Genomic DNA, 22,038 nt, shown 5'->3' with positions numbered 1-22,038 from the left:
AAATGTGGCAGGAAGAAAAGGCGCGAGTCGCATTTGCACTGTTGAGTTCTAGACTGAAGACGGGGGTCATCAGACCCATCGCAGATCCCGCCCCCCTCACAAGCCGAGATCAGGGCTTTAGTCGGGGAGGTGAAAATGGCGGAAAGATCAGGCGATTCAGAGGGGAGACAAGATAGCGGTCGCACTGAAGGCTCTTCTCAAAAGCCTGCCAAAATGTCAGACGCGACACTGGGAGAAAAGGATCCTCTGGAGACGTGTGTGGTGGTGAGCTCTGACCTCGGGGAAGGGGGTTCTGGGCAAGCTACCGTAAGGTGGATTTCTCAATCTATCCACAAGGCTATACCTAGAATGGTGCCACTTGAGTGGCAAGCTTGGCTGAAAAATGCTATTGTGGATACCGTTTTCCAACTGAAACCCACAAAGAAGCATAAAAAATCTAAAAAACGTAGGCACCACTCCTCATTCTCAGAACGTTCCTCTGATTCTAGTTCCTCTATGCCTACCACTAAAAAGGCGAGGTACAAGCGCAGACACACAAAGGAGGAAAAGAAGCCGCCCAAGAAACCAGTGTCTATTCACTCCTCAGAGCTCTTGGGGGAGGAGTCCGGGGATCCTACCCCCAAAGACATTAGGCCTAGGATGTGCTGGTGGAGTCAAAAGATAAAAGAAAAGCAATGCCAACTGCTCCTAAAAAGGGGGGATAAAGCTGTGTTTAAAAAGCCCTTCCAGTCTTTTCGTACCTTTCGCCCCTCATTCAGGGGGCAAGACAGAAATTTTGGAACACAAAGAGGAACATGGTCTCGCCAGCGTTTTTCTTCCAAGAACTTCTCAGACCGACAAGCCTTCAACCAGGGCAAGCGAAAAGGCAAACAGCAGTTCTGACGCAGAGGGCCCTGCACGGAGAGGATGCCTCTCAAAAATTTTTCACATTTGGGAACAGACTATAACAGACTCCTGGGTTCTGGGGCTAATCAAGTCAGGCTACAGAATAGAAATGAACTCCCTTCCTCGCTCTCGGTTTCTTCCTACACCCTGATCTCGTTATATTTCCAAACATGCAGACGTAAAATCAGCTATTCAGCATCTCCTGGAAACAGGGGCGATGGAAAAGGTGCCAACCTCTCAAGCGGGGAGGGGTGTTTATTCTATTCTGTTCACCGTCCCCAGGAGAGACTGGTCAAAAAGAGCAGTACTAGACTTGAAACATCTGAACAAGCATGTGCGGGCACAAAAATTCCAGATGGAATCTCTGCAGTCCGTCACGGAGACCTGCTCTCTTCTATCGATTTAAAAGAAGCATATCTGCATATTCCAACTCATCCAAAAAGCAGACGTTTTCTACGCTTCAAGTATGCAGGGGTCCATTATCAGTACAAGGCCATCCTGTTCGGCCTCTTCTCGGCCCCCAGGGTCTTTATCAAGGTCCTGGCACCAATCATGGCACACCTACAATTACAGGGCATTCACGTTTTTGCTTATCCGGACAATCTGCTCGTAAAATCGGGGTCACCAGAGTCAGCAACATCCGACCTGGCGGTGATATTGACTACCCTGGAACAAAACGGTTTCCTAATACAGGAAGAAAAGCCACCTGATGCCTTCTCACAAGATCTTGCACCTAGGGGTGCTTATAGACACCTTACAGGACCGACTATTTCTTTCAGAAGACAGAATTCAAACTCTGGTCTCGGAAACACAAATGGCCTTCCATGCATGGGAGACACCCGTGCTATCCCTAGCAAGGCTTCTGGGCCTAATGGTGTCCACCTTAGAGGCAGTGCCTTGGGCGAGGTTCCACCTCAGGGAACTGTAGCGGTTCCTTTTGCCATTCCAATCATTCATCTTGAGGAAACGGAACATAAAGATACACATACCCTCCAGTGTCCGGATGTTTCTTCGTTGGTGGAGCTCCCCCATCAATCTATCACGGGGGAAGAGATTCCTAGACTTCCCAAGGACCATTGTGACGATGGACGCCAGCAACAGAGGTTGGGGAGCACACTGTCTTCAGTACTCTGTTCAAGGGAAGTGGAGTCCAGAGGAAAAGACTCACTCGATAAACTGGCTGGAGCTAAGGGCCATCAGGCTGTCCTTGCTCAATCTCCTGCCTCATGTGACAGACAGGGATGTCTTGATAAAAATGGACAATACCACGGCCAAAGCACATGTAAACAGGCAAGGGGGCACGAGGTTGAAGTCCCTATATCAGGAGTCAATGCTTCTGTTGTCTTGGGCAGAATGTCATCTGAAATCAATTGCAGCCCACCACGTGAAATGAGACCTGAACTTGATCGCCGACTGGCTCAGCAGAGAGGACCTCCTTCCAGGAGAATGGGCACTGAACCTCCAAGTGTTCGAACAACTGGCACACAGGTGGGAATGCACTGGCACACAGGTGGGAATGCCCTGTCGTGGACTTATTCGCAACACCTCTCAATGTGAAGCTGCCGCGTTACATCACCAGATTCCATTGTCGGATGGCTGTGGGGACGGATGCACTGTCCAGCCAGTGGCCAAGAGGTGTGTTGTACGCCTTCCTTCCAATCCCGTTACTGACTCGCGTGTTAAGGCACATAAGGGAACAAAAGGCAGAGGTCATTCTTGTGGCCCTTTACTGGCCAAGAAGACCGTGGTTTGCCAAACTGATTGCCCTCAGCATGGACAAGCCGTGGCATCTGCCAGTCATACCGGACCTGCTACTACAGGACCAGTCCAGCATCCGGACCCAGCCTGGTTTCAGCTAGCTGCATGGAGACTGAGCGGCGGCTGTTGAACAGACAGGGGGTGACGGAAAAGGTGGCCGCTACCATACTAGCCTCACATCACTCATCAACAAATTGAGTGTACCAATACACATGGAGGGCATTTCTCTGATGGTCTTGTCATCACCATATCGCCAAGGGTCAGGCCAACCTGAACCACCTCCTTCGATTTTTACAAGAAGGCCTTGATAAAGGGCTAAGACCGAACACATTGAGAAGACAGGCGGACTCTCTGGTTCCTCTCATCTGGGGAATCCTCAAAGGTTTCAATAACTCATCCTTTGCTAAAATGTTTCTTGAGAGGAAAGACTCTGTTATCCCCGCCAGTTGCTCACCGATTCTCCACCTCGGATTTGAACATAGTGCTGAAAGCACTACAGCACCCACCATTTGAACCCATTAGATCAATTCCACTGAGACTGCTATCTATTAAATTAGCTTTCCTGGTGGCCATGACATCGGCAAGGCGAGTCTCAGAATTGAAGTCACTATCAGTTCATAAATCTTACTGTGTAATCTCACAGGATTCCGTTCAACTGATACCAGACCCGTTCAGCTGCCCAAAGGTGTTATCCGACTTCCATGTGACACAAGATGTATACTTACCATCATTTTGTCCACATCCGACACATCCTCAAGAAAAGTTGTGGCATAAGCTGGATGTCCGGCGCTGCCTAAAGAAATACATTGCACGCTCCACCAGTTTTCATAAGACAGACTCACTATTTGTGTCATACTTACCGGCCTCTATAGGAGAGGCAGTGTCTTTCAGGACAATTGCAAGATGGATACGAGCTTGCATCTCTCTGGCATATGAACTCCAAAAAGTCTGTCCGCCTAAACACATACTAGCCCACTCCACCAGGTCATCTGCAACTTCAGCTGCCTTCGCAACCAATGCCCCTGTTCAGGAGATCTGTAAGGCGGCAGTTTGGAAGAACCTGTCCATATTTATCAAACATTATAAATTGGACCTATATGCCTCCGCTCAGGTGGCCTTTGGGAGGCGAGTTCTCCAGGGGGTACTTCCCCAGGAGTAGAGCAAGATGTGGGTTCCCTCCTGGAGATGTACTGCTTTGGTATTTCCCAATGAGATGCCTTGATTGCAGCAACCGAGAACGGAGCATTGGTCACTTACTGTGAAGGCTTCTTCTGGTTGCTGCAGTCAAGGCATCTCAGCCCACCTGTCTCATTCTTAAAATAAATTCTGCTCTACTCCAGGAGAACTGGAGGATAGGTATAGGGGAAAGTTGTTGGATTCCAATTCCTATCTTCTCTTTATGTTGTCTTCATGTTGGCATACCAATGTTTTATTGATGTTGTATTCAGTTTTTAGTCTATTATATCTGGTTTAGATGTACCGTAGTTGTACCTTTTCTTTGCTAACGCGGCCTATAAGAACTAGGGCGGGGTTATCCCTGTTGGGCTCTAAAGGCTTCTATTAGTATTTTACATAGTCTTGCCCAGGAGCACGTGACTAACCTCTCTTTAATTAGCAGACTTAGGAATATACTTCACACAGCAGTGGCTCATCCTAATGAGCCAGAGGGGTGCCAGACAAGACTAGCTGCCTCTGGTTCCCAGCAGCCCAAATGCACCTGTTTCTCCCATCCCACCCTGCCCTTATGGGAGCTGTGCTGCCTGCAAACTAGCCATTCTTCAGGTAGAGCTGTATGAGCTCTCATCAGGGCCACCCTTTAGTAGGGCAAATCAGGGTGGCTGCCACGAGCCCAGCGTGAGCCCCACGTCTGGTTCCTCCCTGAGGGGGCTGATTCCTCGTCTCTCCCCCATCATGCAGCTCTGCCTTCATTTTAGGCAGGCTGCGACAGGATGTTAAAGTGAAGAGCAGCCTGGTGAGGAAGTCCTCCCTTGCCAGCCACAGTGCATCTGTATTTTCAAACCTCTGCACAGCCTGCCTAGAAGGCAAGGCAAGGCAAGGCAGCGCTGCACAACTGGGACAAGACCAGCATGCAGCAGGCGAGGAAGGAGGGGCTGGCCCAGCTACGAGATAAAATTGGCAGGGACACAGGTGCACACAGGGCTGAGGGAAGAGAGGCTGGCCCAGCCAGTGTCCTTCCTCACACTCTCTCAGCTTGGCTTGCAGCCAATTGACAATATGGATTGCTCGCTTTCTCTCTTGTGAGCTTTCCACCTAGTGAACTGACTGCACGCTGGGCTCTGAGAGCCTGATGAAGGGTCACAGGAAAGGAGGTGCAGTGACTACGCCCTTCAACAAAAAGGGCATGGCTGGGAGCCCCATATGCTTACATTTGCTCTGGGCCCCCTTCCCTACATGGTAGGGATGTGCACGAACCAGCAGATGGCCAGTTCGGCAGTGGGGTGGGGGGGATTACCTTTAAGAAGCAGGAAGGATGATTCCCCACTCACCCACTGCATTTCCTCTGCCATGGGGCAGCAGCATACCCTCTTGCCAGCCCAGTCAGCGTCAGACCGGAAGTGGCCGGTGTGCACGCACGACTAGCCACTTCCACGGGGGGGGGGGAAGAGCCCCCTTCCTGCTCCTTAAAAGGTAACACACACACCCTGCCAGAGATCTGGCCAAACCCGAACCACCAGACCTCCGAACCGGTTATGTGGTCTGGAAAAGGGCCACCGAATTGGTTCATACACTTCACTACATGGGACTTCCCTGGCTCTCATTAACAGGGACAGGGTGGGATGGGAGCAGCTGACACAATTGCCCCCCTGGCTTGTTGGGATGAGTCACTGCTGGCTTCACTCATGACATCTGTAATATGTACTTGTGGCTCACATAGTAAAGCTGAAACTTATGAGATGTGCTGTGTGTTGGTTGTAGATTCTGGTCGCAGGGCCTTAGGTGTGCTGAAATAAGCGTTACTTATTTAATTTTCCTCTTAAATCACAGAGCCTTCTGGTATTTTTGTAAAGAGTATCACAAAAGGCAGTGCAGTTGAACATGATGGTAGAATCCATGTTGGAGATCAAATTATAGCAGTAAGTAATCATGGAAGAATAATTTTATTGGATGTTTGTCTCTATTACCCACTCTGGAATTTCTGGATGAAATTGTGGGCAGTTTTTCATTTATCCACATTGTTTTTTGATATATTTTTTATATTATACATTACTTTTTTTAATTTAAAAAGCTCCCTATCCTAAACACTTATCCTAAACACCTATTTGCTGGCACATAGGATTGGGCCACCTGCTCTCAGGTGTCTGTCAGGTGGAGTCATGCGTCTAGGAGAAGGCTGAGCACATGCTGCCATATTGGAGCTGCTTTGAATAGGTACCTCTGTCACCAGATCCAGCTGTCTCTATATAGGCACAAATGAAGTTTTTCCTGTCTACCATTTATTTGATCATTCCAGTCATTGCTAATAACAGGAATGTGCCAAAGAGCTATTGCTAGTTAGCACGAGAAGTTTATCAGACAGGGAAGTGCTGCAGTTCTGATATAATATAAAATAGCTACTTAAATGCAGCTCTTTGTTCTTAAGTTGATTTCATATAAATGGTGGCTGACATCCTAAAAAAGCACTTGTGGAAAACTGTCACCCTAGCACAAAGCTGTCGCGCTAGCTGCCTGCACTAAGTCTAGCCAAGAGTTCCAGACTAGTGTGCTACCACAAGTATGTTTGCATTTGCACAACAGTGTGCAACTGTAGTACTTTTCGTTTGTTACAAATGGAATGTTTGCACAATTGCACACATGCAGATCGCCATGGTATTTTGTAGCGCAGCTAGGCAGTCTTCTTGTGCTAGTGCAGCTTTGCTTATTAGAATGTCAGTGGAAGCAGAGTGAATTTGAATCTAGTTTTCTGGAGTATACATATTCAGAGCCAGCAGATAAAGGATCTAAGTGGCTTTGGACAAAAATAACGGCCAGAATTTTGCTAATGCGAAACATGAAGATTGGCTTACTTGAAAGGCACAATTCTTGCATGTATGCCCGCCTTATAGTGTCCTGTTGGAAGTTAACATAAGTGCAATCTTTCAGGTGGATGGAACAAATCTTCAGGGTTTTACCAACCAGCAGGCAGTGGAAGTTCTGCGGCACACGGGCCAAACAGTCTGTCTCAGATTGATCAGAAGAGGCCTTAAGCAGGAAAATCACATCCGACCCCATGAAGATTTCAGTGGTGCTGTTGAAAAGGATGTAATTTTCCAAACTATGGATATTGGCACAAGCACAGGTAATTAACACTGGCTTTGATTTGAATGAACTGGATTTTATATTACCTTTTCCAGAATGTAAATATGTAAAAATGGTTTAAATTCATTTGCAGAGACTACTTTTCAATTCAGCTTGTAGTTTACATGGGGCTTTGTTTTTGGTTTATAAGGGGAGGATTAATCATTTTCTATTAAACAAAGTATCAAAATAGGATATTACAGTTTAAGAGGGCAGGAAAAGAATTTTCAGTAGGGGACCCAAAAGCTGGAGATCACTCTTATGTTCAGTTTGCTAAAACAGTATTTTAGGGAGGTGCCATAGCACAGTGTTAGAGAGCAGTCTTGACATGCAGAAGGTCTCAGGTTGAAGCAGAGGATCTTACTTAGCAGGGCTGGAAAAGGCTTCTGTTTGAGGCCTCAGAGAGCCACTATTACTTTCTATTTAGTAGGCTGGATAAAAAGGAGGGGCAGAGCCAACATTGCACAAATGGATTCAAAGAACCCAGGCTGCTGTATTCAGGGGCCGTGGCTCACGCCCCGTGTCTGATGTCAGACGCAGGGGGCACGCTCTAGCACATGGAACCACGCACCTGTTTTCAAATGGAGCTGTGCCACTCCGTTGTTGAGAAGCTTAGCCAGCGCCAGCTTCCAAGCCTGGTCGAGAACACGGCTCCCTGCCTTTTAAAAGAGGGAGAGCCGCTCCCAGCCTCGCTGCAAATGCAGCGCTGGGCAGAATATACTTAAAAACAGGGTGCGTGGCTCCATTTGCAAGTGCGCCACACCCTGACATCAGATGCGGGGTGTGTGGCTGGGGGGGCCCTGCCACTGGCGAGCTGAACAGGGGCTGCCAGTGGCTTCCCTATGCTCCTGATGAAAAGATATAAGGCTGCTTCATATATTCAAGTACTTTCACCTTGCATACATTTCATACAAGTATTATTGTATGGAATATCCAAGGCGCTACAAAGATGCACCTACAGTCATATTAGGCAGAGTCTTCCTATCATTGTTAACATGGTACAATCATTACAGGGGAACCTCATTAATCGCGGACCTGGCATCCACTGTTTCCCATATCAGTGGATGAGTAACTGCTGCCTAACTTCTGTATATGGGATAAAATTAGTCTTTTAAAGGGTTAAGTCTTACCATTTTGAGGAGCCATTTTGTGCCTCCTTTTTGTGAAAAGAAGGAAAAATACGTTTTTTCACAACCCCCCCCCCATGATTTTTTAACTTTTGGGAGGCATTGCTGGACAGCTGAGGACGCACAGAGTACTGTAGGGCACCCCGCCCCAATTTTCCACTTTTGGTCCATTTTCTTTCCTGTTTTCGTCCTTTTTCTCCCATTTTTTCCTATTCCTGGAACCTAAGCCCCTAATTTCCATTGCCCTAATGCCCCATTGTCCACAGTTTTGCTGTCTGAGCTCCCCCGAAAAGAACCCCAATGGTTCTCCTGTACAAGGTGACCTGTTCCTAGACTTTGAATGTGACTCTTTTCTTTTGACTTTGACCCCATGATATGCTCCTTGAGATTGCTACAGCATTCCCAGGAACACGCTTGCATTAGGGATGTGCGAATCAATTTGGATACAAATCGATTTGTACCCGAATATAGCTGATTCGGGTGATTCGGAGACAAAACGAATCACCCCTGTGGTCCATTGGCTAGATTCGGGTACAAATCGAATCGCGGCTGATTCGATTCGAATCGATTCGGGTTTCGGATCTGTCCTATTAATTTCCCTAGATTCCCAGCTTTCATTTAAAAACAACAACTAAGCTCTAGCCCTTATAGAAGTGGAGTTATGGAGCAAAATGTGTGGTCACTATTTTTCAAGTGTTCGGATTCTTTGGTGTATAATAACTTTCACTCAATGAATCCTTATGAGGATTCATTACACACCTTCATTTCTTCTATTCATTTTGACTGTCTTTTAGACAGTGCCAATTGTCAACTGCCATGTGCCAACTACACCCCACTCCCACCCACAAGGCAGTGAGGTACTACTCAGTTTAAGTTAAGTGCCTAATGGGTGGAGGCTACCACCCTAATTGCAGAGGGATTGGGCAAAGGGCTGGGTTTTGGTGAATTGTTGAAGTTTTCCATAGGAAATCATGTAGGTTTCAGCAGCCCCATAACTGCACTTGGGGGGTGCTGGGGTGGCCCAGAGTGAGTGGTGGTGCAATGAACAGAGGGTGCCAGCCACCTCCATGGGTTCTGTTGTTTCTGAGGTGTTCTGAGTGTAGATTCTCTGGTAGCAAATGAGATTTTCAATACAAACCATGAATCCACTCTCATTTGCTGCCATAGAATCTACACTCAGACCACCTCAGAAACAACAGAACCCTGTACCCCATGGGTTAGCAACCCCATGGGAGTGGCTGGCACCCTATGTGCACTATACCACCACTCACTCTGGGCCACCCCAGCGCCCTCTAAGTGCACTTATGGGGCTGCTGAAACCTCCATTATACCTTATAGGGAAAAATCTTAAAGATGAGTAAACTTCAACTATTCACCAAAAACCAGCCCTTTGCCCAATCCCTCTGCAATTTGGGTGGTAGCCTCCACCCATTAGGCACTACCACCACACCACACTCTTCCACCCCAGATCCCACTTTATGCCCCGAATCTTCCTCAAAGACACTAAACCTTCAACTATTCACCAAAAACTAGCCCTTTGCCCAATCCCTCTGCAATTTGGGTGGTAGCCTCCACCCATTAGGCACTACCAACTCACCACACTCTTCCACCCCAGATCCCACTTTATGCCCCAAATCTTCCTCAAAGACACTAAACCTTCAACTATTCACCAAAAACTAGCCCTTTGCCCAATCCCTCTGCAGTTAGAGAGCCAGTGTGGTGTAGTGGTTATAGTGCTGGACTAGGACCGGGGAGACCCGAGTTCAAATCCCCATTCAGCCATGAAACTAGCTGGGTGACTCTGGGCCAGTCACTTCTCTCTCAGCCTAACCTACTTCACAGGGTTGTTGTGAAAGAGAAACTCAAGTATGTAGTACACCTCTCTGGGCTCCTTGGAGGAAGAGCGGGATATAAATGTAGTAGTAGTAATATTATTATTATTATTATTATTATTATTATTATTGTTATTATTATTATTATTATTATTATTATTATTATTATTTGGGTGGTAGCCTCCACCCATTAGGCACTACCACCTCACCACATTCTTCCACCCCAGATCCCACTTTATGCCCCAAATCTGCCTCAAAGACATTAAACCTTCAACAATTCACCAAAAATCAGCCCTTTGTCCAATCCCTCTGCAATTAGGGTGGTAGCCTCCACCCATTAGGCACTTAACTTAAACTGAGTAGTACCTCACTGCCTTGTGGGTGGGAGTGGGGTGTAGTTGGCACATGGCAGTTGACAATTGGCACTGTCTAAAAGACAGTCAAAATGAATAGAAGAAATGAAGGTGTGTAATGAATCCTCGTAAGGATTCATTGAGTGAAAGTTATTATACACCAAAGAATCCGAACACTTGAAAAATAGTGACCACACATTTTGCTCCATAACTCCACTTCTATAAGGGCTAGAGCTTAGTTGTTTTTTTTAAATGAAAGCTGGGAATCTGGGAAAATGAATAGGACAGATCCAAAACCCGAATCGATTCGATTCGGATCAGCCGCGATTAGGATCCGAATCAAATTTGGGGTGATTCGGATGGGTCAGATTCGGATCCAAATCGAATCAGGGCTGTTTCGATTCGGTTACAAATCGAAACACAGAATATCCGAATTGCACACCCCTAGTTTGCATGATTGCACTCTGAAGTCCTGCCCCCACTGTCCACAGTTACAGTGCTTGTCTGCAGAAACAAATGTTGTACTCATGGAGAGATTCATCCCATGATGCAAAATGCTGGGATGCCACTCTGAACATGGGAAGAATCTTTCCATGAGTACAGTGTTTGTTTATGCAAACACTCTTAACTATGGAGAATTGGGAAGTGGGGCTTCAGTGCATCAACATGCAGGCAGGCCTTTCAAGTGCAGTCTTGGGGATGCTGTACTCGTGTATAGTATCCCCGAGAATGCACTTGAAAGCCCCATTTGCACATTTTTAAATGCCTGAGCAGGTCCTTTGTGGCTGAGAGATATGCCAATTAGAGTGCAATTAAGGGAGTAATTTCTCATCCTATATAATAAAACCCTAAGGTACCTGCGTCCGTGTCTCTTGCGGGTGTTCTGCGCATGTGTGGTGCAGAGGCGCAGCGGCGGGCCCGGCCCGGCCGCGGGGAGGCCAGAGGTGGCGGCGGCGGGGAGGCCTGAGGTGGCGGCGGCGGGCCCGCTTGAGGCACAGAAGCTCTGTGCCCGGCCCACTAGTTCTATATAATGGTCTAATACATGTAGAATTTTTTTTAAATAAAAAACTTCCTTTATTAAACATCCCTGTCTGTAGCATAGCTGAGTAAAGTAAAGTTGTGCCGTCGAATCGGTGTCGAATCCTAGCGACCGCAGAGCCATGTCGTTTTCTTTGGTAGAATACAGGAGGAGTTTACCATTGCCTTCTCCTGTGCAGTATGAGATGATGCCTTTCAGCACCTTCTTATATCGCTGCTGCCTGATATACAGTAGATGTTTCCCACAGTCTGGGAAACATAGCAGCGGGGATTCGAACCAGCAACCTCTTGCTCCCTAGGCAAGTTACTTCCCTGCTGCACCATTAGGTGACTGTAGCATAGCTGAAAAACACATTTAATTTGATCCTGTAGGGACCCAGGAGCTCTCATCTCAAATGAAAGCTTTACTTTGATTATCACAGATATCTTGATGAGCATAAGCATACCCAGAACTGCTGAGGATCTTCTTCTTATTTTCCAGAAAGCTGTGAAAGAGAGCAGGGATCTCCATTACTGTCATGCAGCACCAATGTGGCTCACATTGGAGAAGACATTCGTCCACAACAATCAGGTCCAAATTAATAGTGTATACTAGCATATTTTCTCCTGCAGAATCACACTGGCTTGAATCTGCTGGCTTTTGCCTTATCTGTTTTTGGTTTTTTGTGTGTGTTTTGCTCTTGGAATTGTTTCTGGCAGTGCTGGATGGTATAATTGCATCCTAAAGAGTTGTTCCTATGTCTTACAAATAAATTGAAATGTAATATCTGGAGGTTAATGTACAAATCTATCTTGGAAGGAAAACAGGCAAGCTCTGGAGCCATTTATAGCATTCATCCTACATAAGTCTTCTATCTGAAACAATCCATATCAACATTGATCTCCACAAGCTACATTTTCATAGATCTTTGTAGTCATAGGAGTAACTTCCCAAATATTAACACAGATTTATACTTCATGCTAAAATATTCACTGCTGTCTTCCCTGTGATAGGCTTTGCTATTTTATTCTTTGACGACTCCAGAGATCACCTCCAGAGTGATCTAACCTTTGTATTTAACATCCCATGCATATAAGATTATAAGGACAGCTCTTTTTATTTGCATTCATGTTACTTGTCTCTTTTTTTTCTAGCAGTGTTTGAGCTAGCAGCTTCAGACACTCACTGTCATGTTATTTTCCTTGAAATGTTCATCTTCCAGTGTGCGCCCTTGTCAGCCTAATATAACCAGTCACATCTTAATAGAAAGATTTGCTAAAATATTAATACTATGCATTAGATCTGTTCTGCAACTTAAAAATGTGAATACAAAATATATTTATGCAATTTTAGCACACTTGTGCTAAAAGCACACAACAAAGCACACAGGTGACAGCATTCCACTTTCATGATAATGTCAAATACCTTAATATTACTGAACTATGTAAATGGATGGTGCTTTGCCTTTAAAATATTTCATCTGTAGTGCACAAAACTTAAACCTAGTTGTTACTGATATTGAAAATGGCCTGTTAATGGATAACCTACTTCATGACAAGATATTTCAGTACAAAGTTTTACTTTTAGACTTCATTTAAGTATACTTTTATACTTTATTTAACCCCTGCTAACTTGGCAAAGAGGCACTTTTAGCGTGGTGATTCTCTTTATTTAGCAGGGGGAGAGTAACTGGCCCCATCCACCAGGGAGAGTAACTGGCCCCATGCACAGTACCTCTAGTGACCATTGGTGGTGTCTATCTTATGTTTCTTTTTAGATTGTGAGCCTTTTGGCGACTGGGGTCCTTCTTATTTATTTGTTATTTCTCTGTGTAAACCACCCCAAGCCATTTTTGGAAGGGCGGTATAGAAATCAATCAATCAAGCAAGCAAGCAAGCAAGCAAGCAAGCAAGCAAATAAATAAATAAATAAATACATTTAAATGTATTGTCTAAGATAGACCTTAAATTCTGTAGAGCAGATAATCATTTAACATGAGCAAAATCTGTATCCCTCTTAAGTCAGTGGCAAAACTACCATAGATTTTGAATGGAGCCGTATTGTACTCTTTAAGTATTCACATGTCTGTGGGTGGTCACAACAGTTTATGCCTTTGCTTTAAAATGGGTATGATCTGTGACACAACAAGCAGAATAGATATAACTAGCTGAACCTTCACAGAGCATCTGTGCGGCAGTACACGCCCCCCACCTTCTGCCCACCTCCCTCACCCCTTCTGCCCCAGTCTCCTCTCTCCTCCTCCGCCTTCTGCCCCAGTCTCCTCTCCCCGCCGCCACCTTCTGCCAGGCACCCCATTTCCCACCACTGCAAAGCAGGTGAACTTTGTGGCGGAGCCACTTGCCTTTTTGCGGTCCCTCCATTTTGTGGTCCTCTCCCCTCCCTCATGTCATAGCTACCAGACCCAGCCATCCCCTCCCAGCTGCCCCCAACCACCAAATTTTCTCCCATTCCTTGAGGACGCTCCTTGAGACCGGGTGTCTGTTGTCTCTGCACCCTCGGGCAAGCTCCTTGGGTCCGTTTACCTCACAGGGGTCCAGTTTCCTCCTTTTCTCCTTTCCCCTATAGTTTTCCTTCTTCCTCCTTTTCCCCAACTCTGCTGATGCCTTGCTAACCACTCTCTCCCGCCTGCCTCCCTCGCTGCCGTTTGCCATCCAGATGCATCCCCACATCCCCATGCAGTTCCCAACGCAGTCGGCCGTAAGAGAATTAAATATATAGCTTGCTTTCACATTTTCTGCCACTTTGGTGTTTTAATGTACTGTCCTTATATTTATTTAGCACTCTTTTCTGTATTTTTCATTCTTGAGATAAACTTTAAGTCACTGAAGTTTACTGACTTGACTGAGCACCTTATTATTAAGTCTCTCCATCCTTTCTCTTTTATAAAGGATCTTCTTAATGTAGATACACTTCAACAACATAGTCCTTTCTTAGTGTAAATCTATCATAAGTTAACTTCCCTACACAAACTTGCATTCATCCACTGCCCTCTAGGGACCACAATTTAATAGTACCCTCTGAAACTGAGCTTGTAGTTTTGCAAAGACTAGTTCTGAATTAGTCATGCATATGGAGAACACTTACTGTGTCCATGCAAGTGGCTATGTTTGAATGTTAAATGTGTACCAACCGTAAGCAGAATTATCTGTCTATAATGATTCAGTTGAAAATCTATTAGTGGTACTGTATAGATTTGGGAAGTTGTGTAACTGTAGTACAACAGTTAAAATGACTGGGAAGGATACTGCTTTGGTTTTACAAATCCTGTAAGTTTGAAACCAATCATATTATAAGTGCTTAACAGTATACAGTTGTTGCAGTGTAATTGTTGTTGCAATATAAAGTAGGTTTTTGTTTTGTTTTAAATTCGGGTCTTTGATTGCATTCCATAGTTTTGGGGGGAAATTGCAAATACTGCATATTAATGTTTTGTGCTATATTCTTTAGATCCTCAACCCCATTTTAACTTGCTAGAGAGCACTACTGTTAGAAATACCTAATTATCTTGTATCTTTAAAGTACAGGAGCAACTTAGTTGAATGGTGAATGAATCAAAGGAGAATTATAGAGAACAATTGTTCCATAGGAGTACAGAAGGTGCATGTAATTTCAGGATTCACAGAAAGGGAAAGGTGCAGCAGAGGGTAGCGAGAAAGAAACCTAGTTATTCAGAAAGCTACTGGTACAATTAGCATTCTTTGGAAGAGAGGAGATGAAAGGAAATCCCTGAGGTAATGCAACTCTAAACTGAATGGCCAGGGTAAGTGCTAAAAGGCTCTTTGGGGTAGTGTCAAAGATATAAAGCAAAGTGATGCAAGATGAGATTTAAAGAGTTGTGCTAAAAAAGAAATCTCATCATAAACTACTCATCTCATGACTTCTTTAGAGTCAGTGAAGACGGCTTACACATGTTAATTTTTTTTAAAGCTTCAGCCTTCTTTACATTAATTTGAGAAAATTCTTCCTGGTTGTGCTACTGATCTTGCAATATACAGTTTTCATATTAATAATTTTTCTGTATTAGTCAATCCAATAGGATAATAGAGGTGCATTAGCCACATTTCCATTTCCAATAAACGGTGACACAGACTAAAAGGATACAAACTAATACAAGTGATTTAATATATAACTCATAGGAAGAAGGTTAAGAATGGTATACTTCCACTGTAGTTAACTGCCAAACTATCTCTTTTAGATTTTCAGCTAACTTCCTTAGAAGAAGAAATGACATTGCAGAACAAATGGCAGATGATTGTGGGGACAGCTTATGAGGTTGTGGTATGTAAACACAGTGCTTTGCTGTTAGGCTTCTTTTAGTTCTTATAGCATGCGCTCTGCTCTCTCCCTCTCTCTCACTGACTCTCTCACGCACACACTCACACCCCCACACACAACTTTTGTTTTTGATTTTTGAAATATCAGTCTTAAAAACCCAAAGTTTAAACAGAAAATAAACAAAGCATTGACTGACAGCAGACAAAGCTTCTTGTTATTTAGGACTGCCTCACAGGCTTGGTGAGTAATGTGTGCATGCAGTAAGTTCCCCTAAATATGTCACAAATATATATGTACTTATTTCATTGCACGAATACCATATGAACACATGGTGAGGAGCTAAAACACCTTTTAGCATTTATATATGGAAAAATGAATGAGCTTCTCTTACATGCTAAGGGTATCCACTAATCCATAAGGACTGAATAATGAATCAGCCCTTATACCATTTCCACTTAGTAAACTGGAAGTGACCAAAAGGCTGTCTAGACCAGGGATTCTCAACCTTGGGTCCCCAGATGTTATTTGACTTCAGCTCCCATAATCCCCAATCAAAGGCCACTGGGGATTATGGGAGTTTAAGTCCAATAACATCTGGGGACCCAATGTTGAGAATCCCTGGTCTAGACCAACCATTTGCTATGAGGCAGGAGAATAGTCATCCACTAATCTCCTTTCCTTCTAGGTCAGGGGTGGGGAACCTTGGCCCTCCAGTTGTTGAACTACAACTCCCATCATCCCCAGCCACATTGTGGCTGGGGATGGTGGGAGTTGTAGTTCAAAAACAGCTGGAGGGCCAAGGTTCCCTACCCCTGTTCTAGGTGAAGACCAACCCATGAACAATAGTTCTCAACATGCCACAGAGGGTAGATGTTGAGATGTTCACATCCAATATAACTCATGCTAAATATGTAGTTACAGCTGTTTGTCAGTCTTCTAGGTGATAGAGAAGCCCACTGCTCCTTGTCTAGTCCATGGAGTTCATTTTAGAACTTATAGCATGTTGTGTGCTTTGGCTGGTCCAAGGAGTGTGTTTGCTGTTGGACCCTGAACATAAGTGACACTCCAGAGGGGGGCATTTAAGCAGAATTTAGGGGTAGGATCATAGCGACAACTCTCATTCATTGCCTAGCACAGCTGTTCCTCCATCTGGGGATTAGTAACCCATAGAAGATTATATTGCCAGGTGTTCATCCTGTGCTTGCTTGATCGCTCCCAGAGGGTGACGGCAGTATGCAATGTTGGTGCTGAATCTGGAATCGAAGGCTTTTACGTTGCATTGGAGACATTTCCGTTTCAGAATACTGTATTTGTTAGCCATTGTTCTTGTGGCACCCATGGAAGCTGACTTCTGCTGTAATGGGAGGTGTGGGCCCTTTGATTGTGGCATTCGTTCCATTTATTTGTAGTTCCCTCTGACTACCTTTCATCTCTGGGGCAGCTGTAGCTACCAGCATCTGTTACCCTTTGCAAAGGAGAATGGGACGTTACAGCTGGCTGCTCCCTTTCAGCTTACATTGTGATTCCATCTTGTTTTGATGTGAGAAATCAATGAGCACGGATGATGTTTGAAAGAAGTGAGCTTGTAGCTTAGAGAGTAGAGCATCTGTGGCAAAATGTTATGGTTACTGCTTTTAAATCCACTGTTCCTTTGTATGCATGAGTCTGAGTGCAATTTTGAAAACAACTGATTCATAGTGTTCTGAAAATTCATTATTTAATTTCCCCCCCCTAGGTAGCACATGTGAGCAAGTTTAGTGAAAGCAGCGGACTGGGGATAAGCTTGGAAGCTACAGTGGGGCATCATTTTATCCGATCTGTTTTGCCAGAAGGGCCAGTTGGACGATGTGGCAAGCTATTCAGTGGAGATGAATTACTGGAAGTATGAGAACGCTCTGCTTTGCTTCTAAGATTCTGAAAAGAAGATTGTACTGGTGTTTTCTGTTTCTAGTATTTGTAGAAATTTGTGTATTTTGCCATATTAACTTCAAGGGGCAAATAACTGGCTAGTGGTATAAACAAACAGTGCAAAAAGGGCATGCGGGCAAGTTCATAAGAACAGGCACACTTCTGCAGTACAAATGCCATTTATAGTGAAGCGTAGTTATGCAAAAGCACAGATATGCACTCTTGAGCTAGTTTCATACCAATAAGTGGTACTTGTGGATAAGAAATTCTCAATAGACTATAGTCATAATTTTGTACTCTTTTTTTTCAAGGAATGTACAAATCCTCACCACTTTCCCCATTACATTATATTAGAAATTCTTTTCTCCCACCATCATGCTACCCAAAAGTGTGCTACAGTGTATCATATTGCTGAATATCTCAAACTGCTCCATCTAAATAACAACAACTACTACTACTACTACTACTACAGTAGTTATATACCGCTTGTCAACCAAAGTTCTCAAACTGGTTTACATAGAAAAATAAATAATACATCAAGAAGATGGTCCCCTGTCCCCAAAGGGCTCACAATCTAAAAAGAAACATAAGGCAGATGCCAGCAACAGCCACTGGAGGGATGCTGTGCTGGGGTTGGATAGGGCCAACAAATCCCATTTTCAAATACATGGGGTAAAATTAGCTGTGTGGATTTTTGCAGAATCTGTACTTTAGGAACATAGGAAGCTGCTCTATACTGAGTCAGACCATAGGTCCATCTAGCTCAGTATTGTCTACCCTGACTAGCAACAGCTTCTTCTTCAAGGTTGCAGGCAGGAATCTCTCTCAGCCCTATCTTGGAGATGCCAGGGAGGGAACTTGGGACCTTCTGCTCTTCCCAGAGCGGCTCCATCCCCTGAGGGGAATATCTTATAGTGCTCACACATCAAGTCTCCCTTTCATATGCAACCAGGGTGGACCTGCTTAGCTAAGGGGACAAGTCATGCTTGCTACCACAAGACCAGCTCTCCTCTCCTTTATTTTAGCCTGCCTGTTTCGCCACTGAAAATTATTTGGTTTTAGTCAGAAGTGAGCAGAGTCCTATAATGATTATGCCTTTTTCATTTGAAAATAATGGGGCTTATTTTTCATTTTTCAATCTCTATTAACTGTTTTGTTTTCTCTGGGCAGGTAAATGGAATATCTTTGCTTGGAGAAAATCACAAGGATGTAGTAAACATTTTAAAGGAGCTCCCCATCAAGGTAACAATGGTGTGTTGCCGTACAGCAGCTCCACCGGTTAGTCAGTCTGTAACTGATGAATGCCAGATGACAGAACAGGTAATACAATGTGGAGACATGCTGTATATATCAGATGCTATAATTATATTCTATAGGTTTGTCTTTCTGACTATTCATGGTGTGGACATCCAGAAGCTAGTTCAGACACTACCCCCTTAATTAGGAAGTGTGTGAAATCCCGCCCCACTCTGACTGTCATCAAGCCTGCCCCCAACCTGCCTTCTCCATTAGATGAACATATTCCAATCTTCCAAGCACTGATTCTCTGCTCTTTCTTTATTTTTGTTCCGCAACTGCCTATACAAATTTTGAAAATGGACAGTGTCATTGACTAACAGCACCTCACTGCCTTTTCCGTGTTTCTTCTTGGCTGCTTCTGCTGAAGGTATAGGGTGCTTTCCATAAAGGCACAACTAAAGATATAATGATAAACAGAAGAATATACAGTTGTCCCTTGCACAAATGAGACAACTACAACATCACCAAACGGGAGAGTTGAAGGGAAGGCAGGATCCTACCTGTCCTCCCAGATAACCAGAGCCTGCTCTGGACTCTGCTGCTCGTGTGCTCACATGAATGGCATAGCGGCAATCTCCATTACTGAAACTGGGAGCAGGGACTTCCAGCTATATTACAATGCATGGTGGAAATGGTAGAGAAGCAGAATTACAATAGAGAATCAGTATTGCAGCAGCTCTGCCTGGCCTCTTTTTCCACCCAGCTCTATGGTAAACATGGCAGCTGGCAGCTCAGGAGCAGTTTAGATCATGCCATTGCAGTAGATGACCAAATAAAAAGGTAGGATGGGCTCTCTTAATGTCCTATCCCACTTTTAGCCTGGGTAATGAGTCTGGGCTACCCAGGGATGGAACTGCTGGTTTGGGAAGAGTCCCACTGCCCCAGATGGCCAGAGATTCCTGGGTTAACCCTCTCCTATCCATGAATGTCCCTTGTCTTCCTTACAAGTGTGTACATTCATTTGAGTTAATGAAGAATCTTCATTGTAAAGAAGCTTTTTTGGTTTGTTCAGCACCTGTGTGAGCTACTGTATATTGGCAGACATGGCTGTGAAGTAGAGTGAAACACAATAAATCACTGCTACTGTTGAGCAACAGCCCAGAGAGAGCAGACCCCCATGCTCTTACTAATGGGTATCTATTACAGAAATAAATAAAAAAATAAAGAAAGATCCAAAGGAGGAGGAGGCTTCTACAGCAACATGTTGGTGTGCATTTGCAGGCACTTCATGCTTTGACTGTTTCTGATAAATGTCTGCAGGAAGGGTCTGGGGCTTGCTTTCTTCTGGTATGCCACTTGCTAGCACTGGACTTCACTGACCGCTGTTGCTGAACATCTTCCACTCTGCAGTTGAAGGCCCAGCTGGAATCCAAATGTCACTGGAGTTCACATAGAGCACAATATTTGATCATGATAGAATGTCTTGAAGACAGATCATAGGAGCATGAAAGGAGTATTTAAAGTAGGAGAAAAAAATCAGAAAAGTTCAGATGCATAAAGATCTTTCTATCTATCTTTAAATATTTTCTTTAGATTCACAGAGTGGCTTTAATCATGTTATTGTTTTAGATATGCCTGAAGGCATGACCAGAAGAACTGTTGATTATCTTACTTGGAAAACTACACCCATTATTTATTGTTTATGTTTCTATGTAAACTGCTTTGAGAACTTATGCTGAAAAGTGCTATATAAATTTTTGTGATGGGGTGGTAAACCCATGCCATGTCACACAGACTCTTTTGAAACTCCCCTCAGTTTGAAAAGTGGTTTGTCACATGGCATGGGAGGCTGATGTTCAAGGAATACACACCCCAAATTCTCTCGGGTACATGGAACAAGTTGCACTGCTCTTTGGATTCTGCTGGAACAGATGTGCAGCCTACTGCCTCTCTGAGCTAGGGCTACTGTGGACTCAGAAGAAGCACCTCTTCTGCTCTGAGTGACATTGTGGCAAATGAGGAAAGCTGGCAAATAGCTCCAGATGAAGTACTTGTCACTCTGAACTGGGGCCTTGCCAGACACAGATAAAGATGGAATGCAGCTTCTGGCTCAATGCTGGGACAACTGAGAGATGCTAAGGTGACATGCTTTGCACAGTCTCTGGTGTTCAATATGATCAAGGATCTTTTCTAATATTAGTGTTATGCATCATAGATAATTTGTGGCAGCATCATGTTTTCACTTTTATTTCTGTAAGTGATTCTATTTAATTTTCCCAGTCTCATGTAGATCTTGGTGGACTCCTTGGCTCTTCAGAGACAGATAATGCCGACTTTGAAATGGCTAATGTGGGCCAGAATACAGATGAGGTACAAGGATCTCCTTTGGCAATGTGGGAAACAGAAATTCAGGAAATTGAGCTAGAGAAAGGAAGCATGGGACTTGGCTTTAGCATATTAGATTACCAGGTAATTTCTGAACTGCTTATTTCATAAAAACACTTTGTGATTAATATTGTCTCTTTTTAAAAAGACTTGGAAGCAATGGCTTACATGTCCCACAGTGTAATGTGGGTGGTGCCAGACCACCTGTGTTGCTGTGCGGGTCCAAAATACACAGCAGTGCTGCTGCGCTAGATGGCAGTACCGGCACTGCTGACTCTTGTATGATCACATGTCGCGCACAACTTCCAGTATTCCCCGTGGAAGTCAAACATGACTTGATCACTCAAGAATCAGCAGTCCCAGCACTGTCCTCTTGTGCAGCTCTATCACTGCATGTTTTAGAGCCCCACAGTGGTGAGAGCAGGTCTGGCACTCCCCATTTTATGCTGCGGAATATGTCAGCCACCATAAATACCAGACCTTAAAGTAAAATGTAAATAACCTTTACTAGTTTTATGAACCCATTCATTATGAATGGGTTCTGATATATTAGATAAGAAAAAGAGTTGTTAATGCAGAAGGTTAGCTAAACATGCATTGTCAGCTCATCACATTTGTCAGTCTTTTAATGTAATTAAGGAGAAGCTACACATACATTAATCAGTTGCTAGTAGTAGTAGTAGTAGTAACAGCACTTTTCACATGATGAGTATGCAGAGTGGTTAGCACAAATCACCAGAGACTAGGATTGTCTTGGTATCAGGCCCAGTTCAATCTCTAGCATGTATTTATTCTATCATCTATCTGTCTATCTATCTGTCTTCCTGTCTGTCATATTTATATACTGCCTGATATATCTATCTGTCTGTCTGTCTAGGTAGTGTACAAATTCCAATATAGAAACAATAAAAATTAAGACACTTTTACAGAATAAAAACAAA

At 44.2% G+C, this 22,038-nt stretch overlaps 1 protein-coding gene across 36 annotated transcripts in view; it reads left to right on the top strand.

Annotated features, from left to right (window-relative positions):
* MPDZ (multiple PDZ domain crumbs cell polarity complex component) overlaps nucleotides 1-22,038 on the top strand; it is a 186,390-nt gene that overhangs the window by 49,049 nt on the left and 115,303 nt on the right. For 34 of the 36 annotated variants that reach the window (XM_053294949.1, XM_053294946.1, XM_053294944.1 and 31 more), the window contains 7 exons: nucleotides 5,650-5,738; nucleotides 6,745-6,940; nucleotides 11,771-11,860; nucleotides 15,486-15,568; nucleotides 17,301-17,447; nucleotides 18,644-18,793; nucleotides 20,993-21,181. In XM_053294949.1, the coding sequence (XP_053150924.1) occupies nucleotides 5,650-5,738; nucleotides 6,745-6,940; nucleotides 11,771-11,860; nucleotides 15,486-15,568; nucleotides 17,301-17,447; nucleotides 18,644-18,793; nucleotides 20,993-21,181 (944 nt within the window). Of the gene's footprint in view, nucleotides 1-5,649; nucleotides 5,739-6,744; nucleotides 6,941-11,770; nucleotides 11,861-14,849; nucleotides 15,051-15,485; nucleotides 15,569-17,300; nucleotides 17,448-18,643; nucleotides 18,794-20,992; nucleotides 21,182-22,038 lie in introns of those variants that run through there. The other 2 variants (XM_053294941.1, XM_053294942.1) reach the window with 2 other exon arrangements.

Source organism: Hemicordylus capensis, chromosome 2, assembly GCF_027244095.1.
Source record: "Hemicordylus capensis ecotype Gifberg chromosome 2, rHemCap1.1.pri, whole genome shotgun sequence".
Lineage (NCBI taxonomy): Eukaryota > Metazoa > Chordata > Lepidosauria > Squamata > Cordylidae > Hemicordylus > Hemicordylus capensis.
The sequence above is the reverse complement of the archived record's forward strand: the minus strand, read 5'-3'. Positions and strand labels throughout refer to the sequence as shown.